General features: G+C 42.9%; 1 protein-coding gene across 2 annotated transcripts in view; it reads left to right on the top strand.

Annotated features, from left to right (window-relative positions):
* STX7 (syntaxin 7) overlaps positions 1-15,318 on the top strand; it is a 41,923-nt gene extending 26,605 nt beyond the window's left edge. For both annotated transcript variants that reach the window (XM_074924018.1, XM_074924026.1), the window contains exons 5-10: positions 7,088-7,225; positions 7,890-7,942; positions 8,689-8,779; positions 10,181-10,253; positions 11,248-11,330; positions 13,939-15,318. In XM_074924018.1, the coding sequence (XP_074780119.1) occupies positions 7,088-7,225; positions 7,890-7,942; positions 8,689-8,779; positions 10,181-10,253; positions 11,248-11,330; positions 13,939-14,031 (531 nt within the window). In that variant the 3' untranslated portion in view covers positions 14,032-15,318. The remainder of the gene's footprint in view (positions 1-7,087; positions 7,226-7,889; positions 7,943-8,688; positions 8,780-10,180; positions 10,254-11,247; positions 11,331-13,938) is intronic.
* The last annotated feature ends 272 nt before the right edge of the window (positions 15,319-15,590 follow it).

Genomic DNA, 15,590 nt, shown 5'->3' with positions numbered 1-15,590 from the left:
GCGCACCACAGGGACTTTATCCCCAGCTACAGCACGTGGAGGTTTCGACTGAGCCGGGCCAGCTCAACTGGCAGATCCTCTTGTGTTGACTAGCCAGGTGGCCTTTGCTAGATGCATGTCCCAGTCTTTGAAGGTCCCACCTCCCAGTGCTTTCAATGTGGTTTTTAACAGTCCATTGTAGCGCTTGATCTTCCCAGAGGCTGGTGCGTGGTAGGGGATATGGTAGACCCACTCGATGCCGTGTTCTTGTGCCCAGGCATTTATGAGGTTATTTCGGAACTGGGTCCTGTTGTCTGACTCAATTCTCTCTGGGGTGCCGTGTCGCCACAGCACTTGGGTTTCAAGGCACAGGATGGTGTTCTGGGCGGTGGCGTGGGGCGCTGGCTAAACTTCCAGCCATCCAGTGGTTACTTCCACCATTGTGAGCACATGGCGCTTCCTGTGGCGGGTCTGTGGCAGTGTGATGTAGCCGATCTGTCAGGCCTCTTCATATCTTTATTTTAGCCATCACTCTCTGTTTTGCTGGGGCTTCACCCGCTTGGCATGTTTGATTGTAGCACACGTCTCACATCCGTGGATGATCTCTGCAATGGTGTCAATAGTGAGGTCTACCCCTCGATCTTGAGCCCCACCTGTATGTTGCATCCCTACCTTGGTGGCCCGAGGTCTCATGGGCCCACCGGGCTATGAACAGTTCACCTTTGCGCTGCCAGTCCAAGTCTACCTGAGCCACTCTAATCTTAGCAGCTTGGTCTGCCTGCTGGTTGTGTCGATGTTCATCAGTGGCCCGACTCTTGGGTACATGGGCATCCACATGGCGCACCTTCACAACGAGGTTTTCCACACGGGCTGCAATGTCCTGCCATACTTCAGCAGCCCAGACGGTTTTACCCTTACGTTGCCAGTTGTTCTGCTTCAATTGCTGCAGCCATTTCCACAGGGTATTCGCCATTGCCCACGAGTCGGTGTAGAGGTAGAGCCTCGGCCACTTTTCCCGCTCAGCAATATCCAAAGCAAGCTGGATGGCTTTCACCTCTGCAAACTGGCTCGATTCACCCTGTCCCTCAGCAGCTTCAGTGACCCATCGTGTGGGACTCCATACAGTAGCCTTCCATCGTCGATGTTTTCCCACAATACGACAAGACCCATCAGTGAACAGGGCATATCGCTTCTCCTCATCTGGCAGCTCGTTATATGGTGGGGACTCCTTAGCACGTGTCACCTCCTGTTCTGGTGACATCCCGGAATCTTTGCTCTCTGGCCAGTTTGTAATCACCTCTAGTATCCCTGGGCGGCTGGGGTTCCCTATTCGAGCCCGTTGTGTTATCAACACAACCCATTTACTCCACGTGGCATCGGTTGCATGATGCGTGGAGGAGGCCTTTCCTTTGAACATCCACCCCAGCAGTTGGGGTGCCAGGAGGAGCTGTGTTTCAGTGCCGACCACTTCTGAGGCAGCCCGAACTCCTTCGTACGCTGCCAGTATCTCCTTCTCAGTTGGTGTATAATTAGCTTCAGAACCTTTGTATCCCCGGCTCCAAAAGCCTAGAGGTCGGCCTCGGGTTTCCCCAGGTGCTCTCTGCCAGAGGCTCCAGGTAGGGCCATTCTCCCCGGCTGCGGTGTGGAACATGTTCGTAACCTCCTGCCCTTCCCGGACTGGCCCGAGGGCTACTGCTTGGGCAATCTCTCGTTTAATCTGATCAAAGGATTGTTGTTGCTCAGGGCCCCATTCAAAATTGTTCTTCTTACGGGTTACATGGTAGAGAGGGCTCACAATCAGGCTGTAGTTCGGGATGTGCATCCTCCAGAACCCCACAGCGCCCAGGAAAGACTGAGTCTCCTTCTTAGAGGTTGGTGGGGCCATGGCTGTTATCTTGTTTATCACCTCCACTGGGATGTGGCGACGCCCATCTTGCCATTTTATTCCTAGGAATTGAATTTCCCTTGCAGGCCCCTTAACTTTCTTTTGCTTAATGGCAAAGCTGGCCTTCAGGAGGATCTCAGTGATTTTCTTCCCTTTCTCAAAGACTTCCTCGGCTGTGTTCCCCCATACAATGATGTCATCAATGTACTGCAGGTGTTCTGGAGGCCCACCTTTCTCCAGTGCAGTATGGACCAGTCCATGGCAAATGGTGGAGCTGTGGTTCCACCCCTGGGGCAATCAATTCCAGGTGTACTGGATGCCTCTCCAAGTGAACGCAAACTAAGGCCTGCACTCTGGTGCTATCGGAATGGAGAAGAATGCATTAGCAATGTCAATTGTGGCGTACCACTTGGCTGCCTTTGACTCCAGTTCATACTGGAGCTCCAGCATGTCCGGCACTGCAGTACTCATTGCTGGCGTAACTTCATTCAGGCCACAGTAGTCCACAGTTAGCCTCCATTCACCATTAGGCTTTCTCACTGGCCATATAGGGCTGTTGAAGGGTGAGTGAGTTTTGCTGATCACCATCTGGCTTTCTAGTTGGCGGATCAGCTGATGGATGGGGACCAGGGAATCTCGGTTGGTGCGGTACTGCCGCCGGTGCACCGTCCTGGTAGCAATCGGCACTCGCTGCTCCTCAACCTTAAGCTGCCCCACCACTGAGGGATCCTCTGAGAGGCCGGGTAGGGTGGACAACTGTTCAACCTCCTCCAGGGCAGCTACACCAAAAGCCCACCGGTACCCTTTTGGGTCTCTGAAGTACCCTCTCCTGAGATAGTCTATGGCCAGGATGCACGGGGCATCTGGGCCAGTCACAATGGGGTGCTTATGCCAGTCCTTCCCAGTCAGGCTCCCTTCAGCTTCCAGTAGAGTCAGCTGTTGGGATCCCCCTGTCACTCCGGAGATGCAGATGGATTCAACCCCACTGTAGCTTGATGGCATCAGGGTGCACTGTGCGCCAGTGTCCACCAAAGCCTTATACTCTTGTGGGTCTGATGTGCCAGGCCATCGGATCCACACTGTCCAGTAAACCCGATTATCCCTTTCCTCCACCTGGCTGGAGGCAGGGCCCCTCTAATCCTGCTCATCATCATTCACTTCTTGCAGGAATGATTTACTGGTCCCCTCAAGAGGGTCAGACATGATGTTCACCATTCTATTCTGCCTGGGGGATTTCTGACTGGACACTGGAGCTGCGCTCTTCTTGGAGGACTCCCCTTTTGTAATGGTCTTTCAGTTGCTGTACTTGTGCAGCTAGGGCAGCAGTGGGCTGTCCATCCCACCTCCTCATGTTTTCTCCATGGTCACGGAGGAAAAACCACAGGGTGCCTCGTGGTGTATACCTTATGCTGCCTTTCTCTTGGGTGGGGAAACGTTTACTTCTGATGGCTGAGACATTAGCCCATGCAGGTGGAACGCAGGACATGTCTTCTTCCATTTTTTGGATCCTCTGAGACAGTTCCTCCACAGCTGAGACCCAGGAATGTTGAGACGAGGGGAGATTTCCCTCATATTGCTGGAGCTTGCCAACCACTCCATCCACTGTTAGAGTGTGGATGTCTGTCCACCAGGACACTATTGCCAATGCTTTTGAGTGTGCTTCTGGTGCACTCTTCAGGAACTTTCGCCACATCAGGTGTGTGCATGGGGCCTGATCTGGGTCCATGGGTGACTGCTCATCATTCAGATCACCATAGATCATCTCAAACACAGCCAGTTCCCTGAGGTTCTGGATGCCTTTTTCAATGCTGGTCCATCTGCCTAGCTGACATAGGATATCATCCTTGTAGGGGTGCCTCTCCCTTACACTTAACAGGAGTCGCTTCCAAAGGCTGAGGGTTTGAGTCTGTTTCCCTATTTCCCTATCAATGCCAGCATCCTTGGCCAAAGATCCCAGCTGCCTGGCCTCTCTCCCCTCCATCTCAAAAGCACTGACTCCATTGTCCCAGCATTGGAGCAGCCAGGTGCAAATCTGCTCGCCTCCCAGGTGGCCAAAATCTCTCCGCATATCTCGCAGCTCAGTCGGAGATAGAGATCGGACGATCACCTCTGGTCCTTCCTCCTGTTCCTGTGATGGGCCTGGCTCTTCCCCATCCCTCACTCTGCGAACTGACTTTCTGGTATATTTTGTTTTTTGTATCAGGGCGACTGATACCGGCACTGGCTGGCTCTCTGGCTCAGTCACTGTGCTGGTGGAGGCGACTGAGACTGGCTCAGTATCTGGACTGGGGGGACAGGCAGTTTCAGTGAGATCACTCTCAGATTCTGTGGCCTTTTCTTCCCCTTGAGAGCAGTGGGTGGTATTAAAGAGGACACGGTAGGCATGGGCAAGTCCCCAACACATTGCAGTGATTTGTGTCTCCTGGGTTTTGCCAGCTTGGTAACACACCCTTTCTAAGCACTCCATCAGCTTACCAGGGCTTTGCACTTGCTCAGGAGTGAAATTCCAAAGCATTGGAGGTGCCCACCGACTCAGGCCTTTGCCCATCTTTTCCCACACCCCTTGCCACTCACTATCATCTGACCTCAGGGCAGGTTTCCAGGCACTGCTATTGCTAGAGAAGTGCCGCATGGCCAAAACCGAAATCAGGAAGACATTCAGAAGGCACTGTGCAGCAATCACACCGGCCTGCAGGCTCCAAGGATAACTGAAACTCCCCAAAGCCGAGAGGATTTCTTCCCCTGGCTCACCCATAGAAGGGGTGAGACCCCCAACAAAAGCCCAAACGGCAAACAGGTACCGGCCCGCCCCCCCGCACAGTGATAGAAAGGCATTATAAGCATTCAATAGGCTGTATAACAACATAAGACCTTTTATATATTTTCTACCAATAACAAACACCACCACTGGGATTATACACTGGATATAAGGATTAATCCAGCCCCACCACGCAAGCAAGTGGGCCAGCATTGCAAATGTTTTCTTATCAAACAAACACAAATACAAACAGAAAGATTACACCCAACAGATTGCTCTATCACACTCTGGTCAGGGTCTGTTCCTTTTTATTCTTATTTCAGCCCTCGAACCCCATGTTGGGCGCCAATTTAAAATGTGTTGGTTTAAGCCCTGCCAGGACTGGAGAGTACGTTGCTGTTGCCCCTCCCCCACCCTCAGCCGGTCAGGCTGGAAGTTAAGCACAGACCCCGAGCTAAAATAATAAGAAAATTAATACAACAGTGTGATGAACATTCTGAACAACAACAGTGGCAATGATAACAACAATAAACAGCAATAACAGTGAACGAGACAAAAGATACACAGAGAAATACCGCAAAATGGTCAGGGAACAAGCCCGCCGTGTGAGTCGCCACCCCCAAAACCAAAAGCGAAAGTAAAAAGGCTCTGCCCCTGGACCTGACGTCAGCATGGCATGAATAACCCAGCTGGAGATCCCTTCCCCCTCTCTCTCTGCTGGGGAAAACTTGACCCTATCCTAGTTGAACCAGGACACCCTGGTTTATATACTGAGCATGATGTTCTCTGGTATGCAATATGGAATATCCCTCTGGCTAGTTCGGGCCAGCTGTCCTGGCCAGGCTCCCTCCCACTTTCTTGTATACCTGCCTGCTGACAGAGCATGGGAGGTTGAAAAATCCTTATCTTAGGATAAGCACTACTTAGCAACAACTCAAACATCAGTGTGTTATCAATGTTATTTTCACAATCCAAAACATAACACTGTCCCAGCTACTAGGAAGAAAATTAACTTTCTATTCCAGGCAAAACCAGGGCGAGATAGCTGGGCACTTTGTAATCCGTTGCAGTGATGCTACGTCTGACTCCACAGGCACTCTGACTGTTTCCAGGGGTCAAGGAATTCTGTGCCAAAACTGCTTGCAGGGCAGGTGGCCTGACCTGTTCACCCACTGTCCAAATAACTTGATTATGCACAGAAGTTCTGTTCTGCATCACTCAGATCGTCATATGGGTTATGTCCTGTCCACAGGCTTTTCCTTTTTTAAGAGGAGTGGACAGGAGCTGTTACTAAAACAACTTGTGCAGTCTTTAAACTGCTTCTTTCCCAGATCTGTGTAAAACCTCGTTAGGAGGTAACTTGTGAAGTGGCTGTTGTTGTTAGCACACTCCTGTCTGCCACCCTGTAATTTCTTACCCTAGTGAAATCTGTCACTTAAAATAAAGGAAGAGCAACAGGATCCCAGAAAACATGGATTCAGGTTATCATCACTCAACTTGCCTGGTCTGTGGCTGGTTACCAAGGAACCTTTAGGAAAATTAATTGTCTTGAAACACTGAATTCCAGTGGCAGTCCGTGATCCATGTGTGCTCATCCTGTCCAGCTGTAAACTTCTAATAGAGGTGTTAAAACTTGGTATATAACCTCTAGTTCAGGCAAAGTATGTTTGGGGTGGGTTTTTTTATGGTTTCTCTGTTTCTTTATCTTGGAGCTGAAAAGTTGGCAGTGAGGTATTTTGCTGTTCAATTTTACTCCTTTTGTTATGAGCATCTTCATCAAAGCTACCTCCCAATGAAATGCATAAATAACAGATTGATGAATGGCAAATTATAGCCTATCAGAAATTTGGAAGGAAGTGTTGATGTAATGTATACATTTAGGGAAATATGGTGGAGGCTGTCCTAAGTGCCCAGTATTCCTCTTCCCTCCCCTACATCTTTAAAAAAAAAAAAAAAAGTTAAAACAGGTATTTTTGTACCAGTTCTTAAGCACTCAAGGGAAGATGTGAAGCCACTTCTGGATGCAGCTCAATATGCATTTCCAGCATTTCTGTAAAATACATGTGAAGTGCCCAGTTCTTTCTTTTCTGCACCTTCAACCCCTGTCACTTTTGCATATTTTATCATCTGCGGAAAATATTTCACACTTAAACAGTAAGTTTTATAATCAATAGATAATAAGGAAAGTAGACGCTTTCTTGTCCCTGCCTGTTTCTCATTTCCAGCTGTTAAATGAAAATAAATACATTGGTTTCCTCTTTAAATGCCTTAAATTGTGCAGTTATATGATCCCAAAGGGAAGGAAGGTTTGTCCGTGCAGTTGCAAATGGCTTTGTAGACATCCTTCCCTTGAAACTGTTTAGAAAAAAACCCACCTTGTATGCCTTAGCATTGAGCAGCCTGGAAATGGCAGAGCCTTGAAAAGCCTGAGCTGATTTGACTTGGTAAAACTTTTTCTCTTATAGCGTCAAAGAAAAATACAGAAAGACCGTCTTGTGGGGGAATTCACCACAGCACTAACAAATTTCCAAAGACTCCAAAGGCAAGCTGCTGAGAAAGAAAAAGACTTTGTAGCCAGAGTAAGAGCCAGCTCAAGGGTATCTGTAAGTATCAGAAAATGTGCCTTTATCCTCTGTTTACAGTGGTGTTGATGGTATTTGACGTCAAACTTGCCTTCACAGTACTAATAAAAACTCATATCTGACTTCAAATACTGCAGAATGTGTGCTATATGCTTAAGTTGTAATAACTCACACCACCCCCTCCCACCCTGAGAACTGTTACTTTTTCCTGTCTTTGTCACGCAAAGGCATGAACTGCCCCTGGGTTCCTGCCATACTCTTTCAAAACAAATTTTTAGTAGATTTTGAAATGCTTTTGCTGGACTTTTGATATCAACAGACTTGTCCTACAAGGAAGAATCGCTTGCTAGATTTCTATGCATTGTTAAAGTGGAGAGGTGCTGAGGAGCTTGAGATATTGAGCTTTTCATTGTTAGCATATCAATTTTGCCTTTTCGCTCTGTGCCAAATACACATTGCTTTGCTTGTAAATTTTAGCAGTCAGTTACTGAGCTGAATGTTTTTGATTGTATTTCAGCTTTATGCATGCATAAAGGAAAATCAGGATGAGAACATGTTAAATCATGTTTCAGTTTGAAGTTGACTTACTATAAACCTTGTAATATTGACTCATTTTAGAAATGCTGACAGTGTTTCTTTCAGGGCCATAATGTTTTATTTATGTTTTTAAACACTGATCGTATAGGGTGGTGCTCCTGAAGACAGCTATAAAGAAGGAACACTTGTCTCTTGGGACAGGTAGGCTGAATTTGTTATTAAATCTTAACCTAGCTCAGAATAATAAATGGCCTGCAGAGAAGCCAGCTTGCATTTATTTTAAATTTTTTTTTCATATCAGTTGCCTTTTTCTGGAGGGAGTTGGGATAGGTTGTTCAGTTAAGCTTTTTTCCATAGGTCAAGTTCAAGGAAGGGGCTTTGGTGGGATAGGGGGAAGAAAAAGGACCAGTTCGTGTCGTCTCCCCCTTTTTTCCCCCATACTTCAGATTTAGTCATCTCCTTAAGCTGCCCTAAGTCTGTATTTGGGCTTTCTGAGACCCAAACTTAGGTAAGCAGAGTCCAACCTGTGAATAGAGTAAAACTGTTAAGTTGTAATAAGGTTCCAGTGTTTACTGGGATCTCCTGTTGCTTTCATACTTTCCAAGAACTGCTTCTCAATCTCAGATTCTGTTCTGTTGGCAATCTTGCTTTTGCCTCAGATGGATATAAACTCCGCAGTTAATAATTCAGAAGAAACTTTGCCCTTGTATTCATACTTGGAATTTCCAATCAGCTAGCTCAATGCTGTGTGCAATGTTGCTACAGCAACATCTTCCTGTACCAAAGGTGTGACTCTCAGACCTTCCCCGTTAGCTAGGCAGGCAAGGATAAAAACGTGCATTAACTAATAATGTAAAGTATGTGCTATGTACTTAACTCAAAAGAATAAAATGGCAGTTATTTCTCATTGTGCCTGTTCAATTCTTGGTGGGGTTTTTGTTTGATAGTCAACCGCAAGCACAAGTGCAAGATGATGAAATTACAGAAGATGACCTCCGTCTTATTGAGGAGAGGGAATCTTCCATTAGGCAGCTTGAGGTAAGTACAAGTGGGTTTACAGCAGAATAAGCTTTTAATCTTTCCAAAGAAAAAAACATTTTATAATGGCATGAGGATTAATTGCAAACATTAGTCTTGAGGAGATAGGGTTTGTTTGTGGGTGTGGGTTTTTCCTTCAAAACTACAAATACTGCCTTTAGATGAGAAACATGCATTAGAAATCTACTGTACGAAAGCCATGTTTTGATACCGTGTTTAACTTCAGTGGTTCACTTATGGAATAAGAGAGTGCTCATGTGATTGCAAGTAAAAATACATATTTTATGTATTTTTGGACATATGGACATATTATAATAACCTTTTTTAACAGTGACTATAAATAAAGCACAATTATACCTTTCCTCCCAGGTATTCCCAGTGTATTGTTCAACACCATTTTGTAAACAGCTTTTTTGAACACTTCTGGAAATTCAGAGTTACTCTGTTTCATTCAAACTTTTGTAGTTAAGGGCTTGTGAAAAAGTGAAATAACCCACCACATTTAAAAACAAGATGTAAACTACACAAAAAAATGTCACCTGTCATGAAATGCTGTTATCAAGAGACTCCTGTGAAGACAAAATGAATTTTTCCAGCTAGTCTGGAATCCACAACAGGGAAGATGCTGGAACTGGAGCGTTTCAGAAAGTCTTGCTGATACATGTGGCAAAATCCATTCTATGTGTAAATTTTTCAATAATCTCTCCCTTGCTGCCCATATTTTAACTTACAGTGAATTGGACTAAACATGTGTCAGTTATTAGTTAAGAAGAGATCAAATGCACAGTGGTAACATGGCATCATCATAACCACATGGTAATAAGATAATGTAATGTAGGTGCAATAGCTTGGCCATATTATAGAGGTAACTTCTGTAAACTGTGGTGCTTATGAAATTTCTGTCTGTTTAATTTAACAGGTGTACTAAAACTAATGCAAAATACTTTCTGCGAATGCTCTTATTAATTTGACTTAAACAGATAGCTTTTAAGCAAAGTTGGTGTGAGCCTTTCCCTTCAGTTCAACTAATGCAAGTATGTGTGTAGACAAGCCCTCAGCAATGAGAGATCCTGTTTGTGACGTGACGTCAGGTGTCCCTGCCCATGGCAGGGGGTTGGAACTGGATGATCTTTATGATGCCTTCCAACCCAGACCATTCTGTGATTCTATGTGAAGTGTACTTCATGCACATACTCATCTTCAGTTGGTTTTAGTATGATAAACTTGGTCTCATAGTACCAAGAAAGCCTTCCAAATAAACATATTAAGAGGGTTTTTTTTTATCCTGTAATGTAAAGAGTCACAGATGCATACTCAAAAGGAGAAGGAGCAGTATTTGTATCTAAATGTACAGAGATGCTAGAATATGTCAATCAATATGCAATGACTGTTTCCTTGCAGGCAGATATTATGGACATCAATGAAATTTTTAAAGATCTAGGAATGATGATTCATGAACAAGGTGATGTGATAGGTAAGTCAAATTCATATATTCTCTGAAAATTTTTTTATTCTGTTTTTCTGGAGAGCAGCAATGTAGAACTTCCTTTTGCTGGAAAAATTCCTCTAATGAGAATATCAATGCTAAAGCAAATCCAGGTGCAACCTAATAATGGGTAGACTGGCTGAGGTGACTGTGAATACATTAAGAAAGTGTATTTAAAATTTAGTTTAAAACATTATGTAGTTTTTCATGTGTATAAAATGTCTTTAAAAGTAGTTTTTTGAACTGTTTGTACATAAAATTGGAATTTGTATGGGGAAGTGTTACAGTATTACTAATGATACAAATGTGCAGATTCAGCAAAGGTTCCTGCTTTGCTGTCCCTGCGGATGGGTTTATTCTTTTAATGAAATATGATTAGAAAATCCATTTTCTGAATCTGCTGCTAAGCCATGCTGTTGTCTATGTCCAGCATACATTTTCAAGGCTTTTTGTATCGCCTTAGCCCGTAATCTGTTCAAATTTTTACAGGAACAAAAATAAATGTGTGTCAGTATAATGAAAAAGCAAACTCAAGTCATGGCTCTTGGGGTGTTTGTGTATCTGTTTCCTCTGATTTTATAGGCCTCGGGCCTTTTTTAATCTGAGCAGAGTGTTGTCATTACGACAACCTCACGAGTTGGTGAACAAGTGAAAGTTTTTAAAAAAAAATTTTAGAAAAGTAGATGTACCGAATGTTTTTACCCTGGTTGGTACCTAAGATTCAGCCTTACATCTAGAAAGGGGAGCTGTTATTGACATGAATTCAGCCACTCACTGCCTGGGTGGTTCTGAAGTGAACTCAGGCGTAAGTATAGGATGGCTCAAACTTACATAATCCAAGTTATAAAATTGTGGGTATTGATGAAGACATAAGCAGTTGGGGGGCAGCTATTACATATTCTTTCAAGTGTATTTCAACATTCCAAACCTTTGGCTGGGTTATGACTAACCAAAATTTGAAATATTTCCTTTTAAAATAAAGACAGCATAGAAGCCAATGTGGAAAATGCAGATGTACATGTGCAGCAAGCAAACCAGCAGCTGTCAAGAGCAGCAAACTACCAGGTAATGTCAACACTGACTGCCAGTTGTGTGTAACTGTCCTTTCTTAGTAGTCCTGACTTCCACTTTCTTATGCAGTTAAGATTTTGCTTATCAATTTCCTCAAAGCTTGAAAACTTACTTAAAGGTTTATGTTAGTCTATGACGATGTTTCTAGGTCACTATAAAATAGAAGTCAATGACCTGAAATCTTTGGGTTCCCTGTAAAGTTAGCGAGGCTGTTTCAGAGCATCCGGAGTTATACATTTATTTAAAAAAAAGGCATTTGTTTGCTAGTTTTTTTATTATAGCTTAAGAAGTAAGAGGTTCATGTATATGGAGAACAAGCCTCTAAAGATCACTGGAGTAGTAGGGGAGATAGGCAGGGAAGTCTTCTGAGGGTGCTGCCAGTTAGCACCAGTTTTTGCTCTCTAAAATCATCTTGAAGCTGTATATATGCAGCTTCAGTTAATTGCTACCCTGATGGTAAAAAACGTATTTCAAACTCTCAAACCTTTTCAAAAAGCCTTTTAAATACCTTCAAATGCCACTTCTTTATAACACTTTTGGAACTTATTAGAAATAATCTTATTAGTAATAAATCTTTCCTCTTAAGCCACAGTTAGTCCTTAGACTTTGTTTCTTTTAATCCTCTTGTGTGTGTTAGTAGTAGCCAGGACAGTAAATCAATGACAAAATGTCTGAAGAGTTGCCTGCTGATTTCAGAAGCAGGAGAGGGAAAGGTGTGGGTGCATCCTTGAACTGTATTCTAGGTGGCACTAATTGGCACATTAAGTACAGTTGATGGCTCCTATGTTGATACTGACAAAGGTCAGGAAAAAAAATAGCAGCAGACAACATTTTCTGTGGAAGGTGTTAGTTTTCTGGTTGAAATTTAAAATTAAAAACTTCATGCTTTATCTTGAAGAGGAAAAGATTAATGTCTTCTGATCTCAAAGGAAAGTTACTTGAGACTTTTAACAAGCTTTGGTTCAGTGGGTCTTGCAGCAGAGACCAGGCACTTGTAAGAGTTGGCCTCTGTTTGAAAGAATTTTGTACTTGGCTTCAGATTTGAACTTTCCTTTGCTTGAAAACTCATCCTTGTTCCAAGATGCTGAAAAATCATTTCCACTTTCATAGACATTTTAATTTTGGCAACCGTTACATTTGATTGGTCTGACCCCTTCAAGGAATTGTTAGAGGCCCAGGCTTGCTGGTGCACATGATTGGTACCCTCTCAACTCCTGTTTGTGGTTGGATGAGGTATGCACCACTCATCTGCCATGTGGGGTGCATTCACACAGCAGAGCTGTTTGGGCAAAGCCAGGCTCCTCTTTTCGCCTTTACCACTGCTGCTTCAGCACTTGTGGAAATGATGGTCAAGTGTATGAAGAAGTATAAGATCGCCATGTCTTTAGTCCACTACCTTGCTTTAAGTAGTGTTACAGGGGAAATGTTTTGACTTCAGTGCAGTGTTGGCAAGAGGTGGTCTTCAGGATGAAAAAAGAAGAGACTGGGAGTGTAAGGAGAGCTGGCCATGGATTTTAAAAAAAGGAAGGTACTTTATCAAATGGCTGAGTTTAGCAAATAAAATGATGAAGTGAAGAAATCTTAGTGAGAATGGGAGATGTGGCAGCGAGACAATAAAACTAGAAAAACTTAAGAAACTTTGTAGTCTGGGTGGTTTTGGGCAGAGAACTGGCAGGTCCAATGAAGAACTGACACAGATGTAGTTCTTCATAGGGGAATAAAAAACACCCCAAAACACCCAAGTAGAACCTCTGCCAAATAGAGCAAAGCCTGGCTTTGCTTCTGGAGCTGTGGCCTAGAATACCAAGATTTGAATGTTATCTCTTGGCTATCAGCAAAAGCCTGTGAAACCCACAAACCCACTGGTAATTTCTTTTCCTGCTGTGAAGGAAACTTTCAGATTCCATATTCTTCAGGTAAAGGATGACAGACTGCTGATAGTCTTGGGTGCTCTGGTATCTCAAATTAAACCTGTATGGGAGATGTGAAAGTTCTGAACATGCTCATAGCTTACACTTTATTGCAGTGACATCTGTGTAACTGCATCTCTAGTCTGGTCTCTTTTTTTCTTTTTCCTTTTTTTTTTTTTTTGTTTTAAGAGCAAGTTGTACCTAAGAAACTTGACAAAAACAACTTTAAAATAACCCTGTGAATAGATGCAAAGTCAATCTTCCAGAAGTCTAAACTTGCAATTTGTTGTCCCCTTCTCTATATACATTGTCTCTATCTTTTTTCTAGGAGACTATTTCTACCTCCTCTACTGTTCACATGATTGTCCATTTTGCTCTATATGCAGTCACCTCTCACATTTTTTCCCCCCAGTATTCTAATTACATCTATTCATTATGTTACTGCATTCTCGTTCATTAGTTTATTATATATGCCAGAAAATACGACTGAAATAATTCTGTTGGATAATATAGCCATAAAAGTAAGTTGTGGATAACTCTGCTCTTTTTTCTTTACAAATTTATATGACTTGTTGTTAGTAAGGACGCAATTTAGTTAGATTGCACAAGCAATAGGACCACAAAAGCATTTGAGCAGTCTTCTGATGTGGTGGTGCATTGTCAGTCAACTTGTTTTTTTTCTCTGTTGGCAGCAAAAGTCCCGAAAGAAGATGTGCATCCTCATTATTGTACTTGCTGTTGGAGTATTGATTCTTGGACTCGCCATATGGTTATCGACAAAATAAGTCTTCGCAGAAGGCGTTGTAATTGGTATTTAAATTATGAAAGGAAATTCCTAGTCACAATTTGCTCATTGTGAAGCTGAGTAAAATAATAAGACTTTTTGTTCTAACCTGGGAAGTAATGTTCTCAGTACTACTGTCAGTATAACTGCCTGCCCTCTTGGATGTGGGTGCTGTCTTACCAGAAAAAACAGTGAAGGTCATAAACTGTCCCATTAACTTAAACATAAAAGCTTCTTAAGGTATTTAGGGAGCTACTCAAAATCCTGATAATTTGTTTTGATGGGGTGGGTAATTATCTTTTGGGATATTGCTAAATGTTGCTGCCAAAACAAACTCCTGAATTGTTGCTTGAGGCAATGAATTCACTTCTCAGAATTCATTTTTAAGTTAAAGATGTCTTTCTGTCTCTTTCCCTTCCATCCCACTCACCTGCCCATTTGATATGGGTGATTCAAAATAAAATGTAGGTTGCTGAAATTGGTGTGATCTCTCTTTTATAACTGAAGCCTTTAAATTAAGCCTTCAGTTTGCCTGAAATCTTTTAGGTGCTTCATATATCTCTGTATCTGTCATTGACTATGGTTATGCCTGGAAGCCTCCTGCAAAGGTAGGTAGGGTGGGTGATGTAATCATGCAGATTTTTTGTTTCAGTTCTTGCATTAAGAAATACTGTGGTTTATGTGCACACGTCTGGTTTGTTTGCATCTGAAGTGTGCATCAGTGAGCTTGGCTAGATGAAAATAAGCTCTAGTCTGTGAATTCTTAGATTTAATGGGAAGAATAGAAATTCCCAACTTCCGAACTGCACTTGAAAGTCACTGTTCTGAAACTGCTGTGATTTAGTTTCCGTGGACAGATCCAGAGTTCTGAGGGAGATCTTTCATACAGCTGAAGAAAAGAAGGTTACGAGTTCAAATCCGAGTTCAACAGTGGTATCTGAAACTAAGTTGAAATCGATTGAACTGATTCAAACTGTTTAAGATGGTTGATGCTTATAGCCTTTAAAACGACCTTTTTCCTTTTGTGCCATTTTGTACTAATATATTAAAAATTTAACAACATTTTTGCCAATTAATCTATTTGCCTTTTTAATTGATCTTGATGAACTAATCTGAAAAGTGTACAGATGAAATATTCACTTAATCTGTATTTTATAAAGTTCTTGTACACTAGACTGATAGAGAATGCATTGTTTATATGGTGAGCTATGAAATATTATTTGGGAACAATCTAACTGTAAGCATAAATGGACTTCAGAATTGTAACTGCAACCAAAATAAAGGTCTTTTAAAGAGTATGTTTTTCTAGTAGCTCCTTTTTTCAGAATCCGTCTTTACAAGCACAGCTGTCATCTTTGCCTTTATGTAAATGCTGAAACTTCTGTGAACAACTCTAGAGTAATTTAATTTAAGTTGCGGTATGGACTCTTGTGTGTTGAGATCCCAGCTACTGTGTTTCTGTGGCTGCCTTTGTGCTGAGAGTGAGTCTGGGTCTCCATTTACCCTTACTTGTTAAATAACCACCGGATACGCTTTGGGCCACTACCAGCCATGGTAAGG

This window comes from Athene noctua, chromosome 1 (genome assembly GCF_965140245.1).
Source record: "Athene noctua chromosome 1, bAthNoc1.hap1.1, whole genome shotgun sequence".
In the NCBI taxonomy this organism is placed as follows: Eukaryota; Metazoa; Chordata; class Aves; order Strigiformes; family Strigidae; genus Athene; species Athene noctua.
This window is presented reverse-complemented; position numbering and strand designations above follow the sequence as displayed.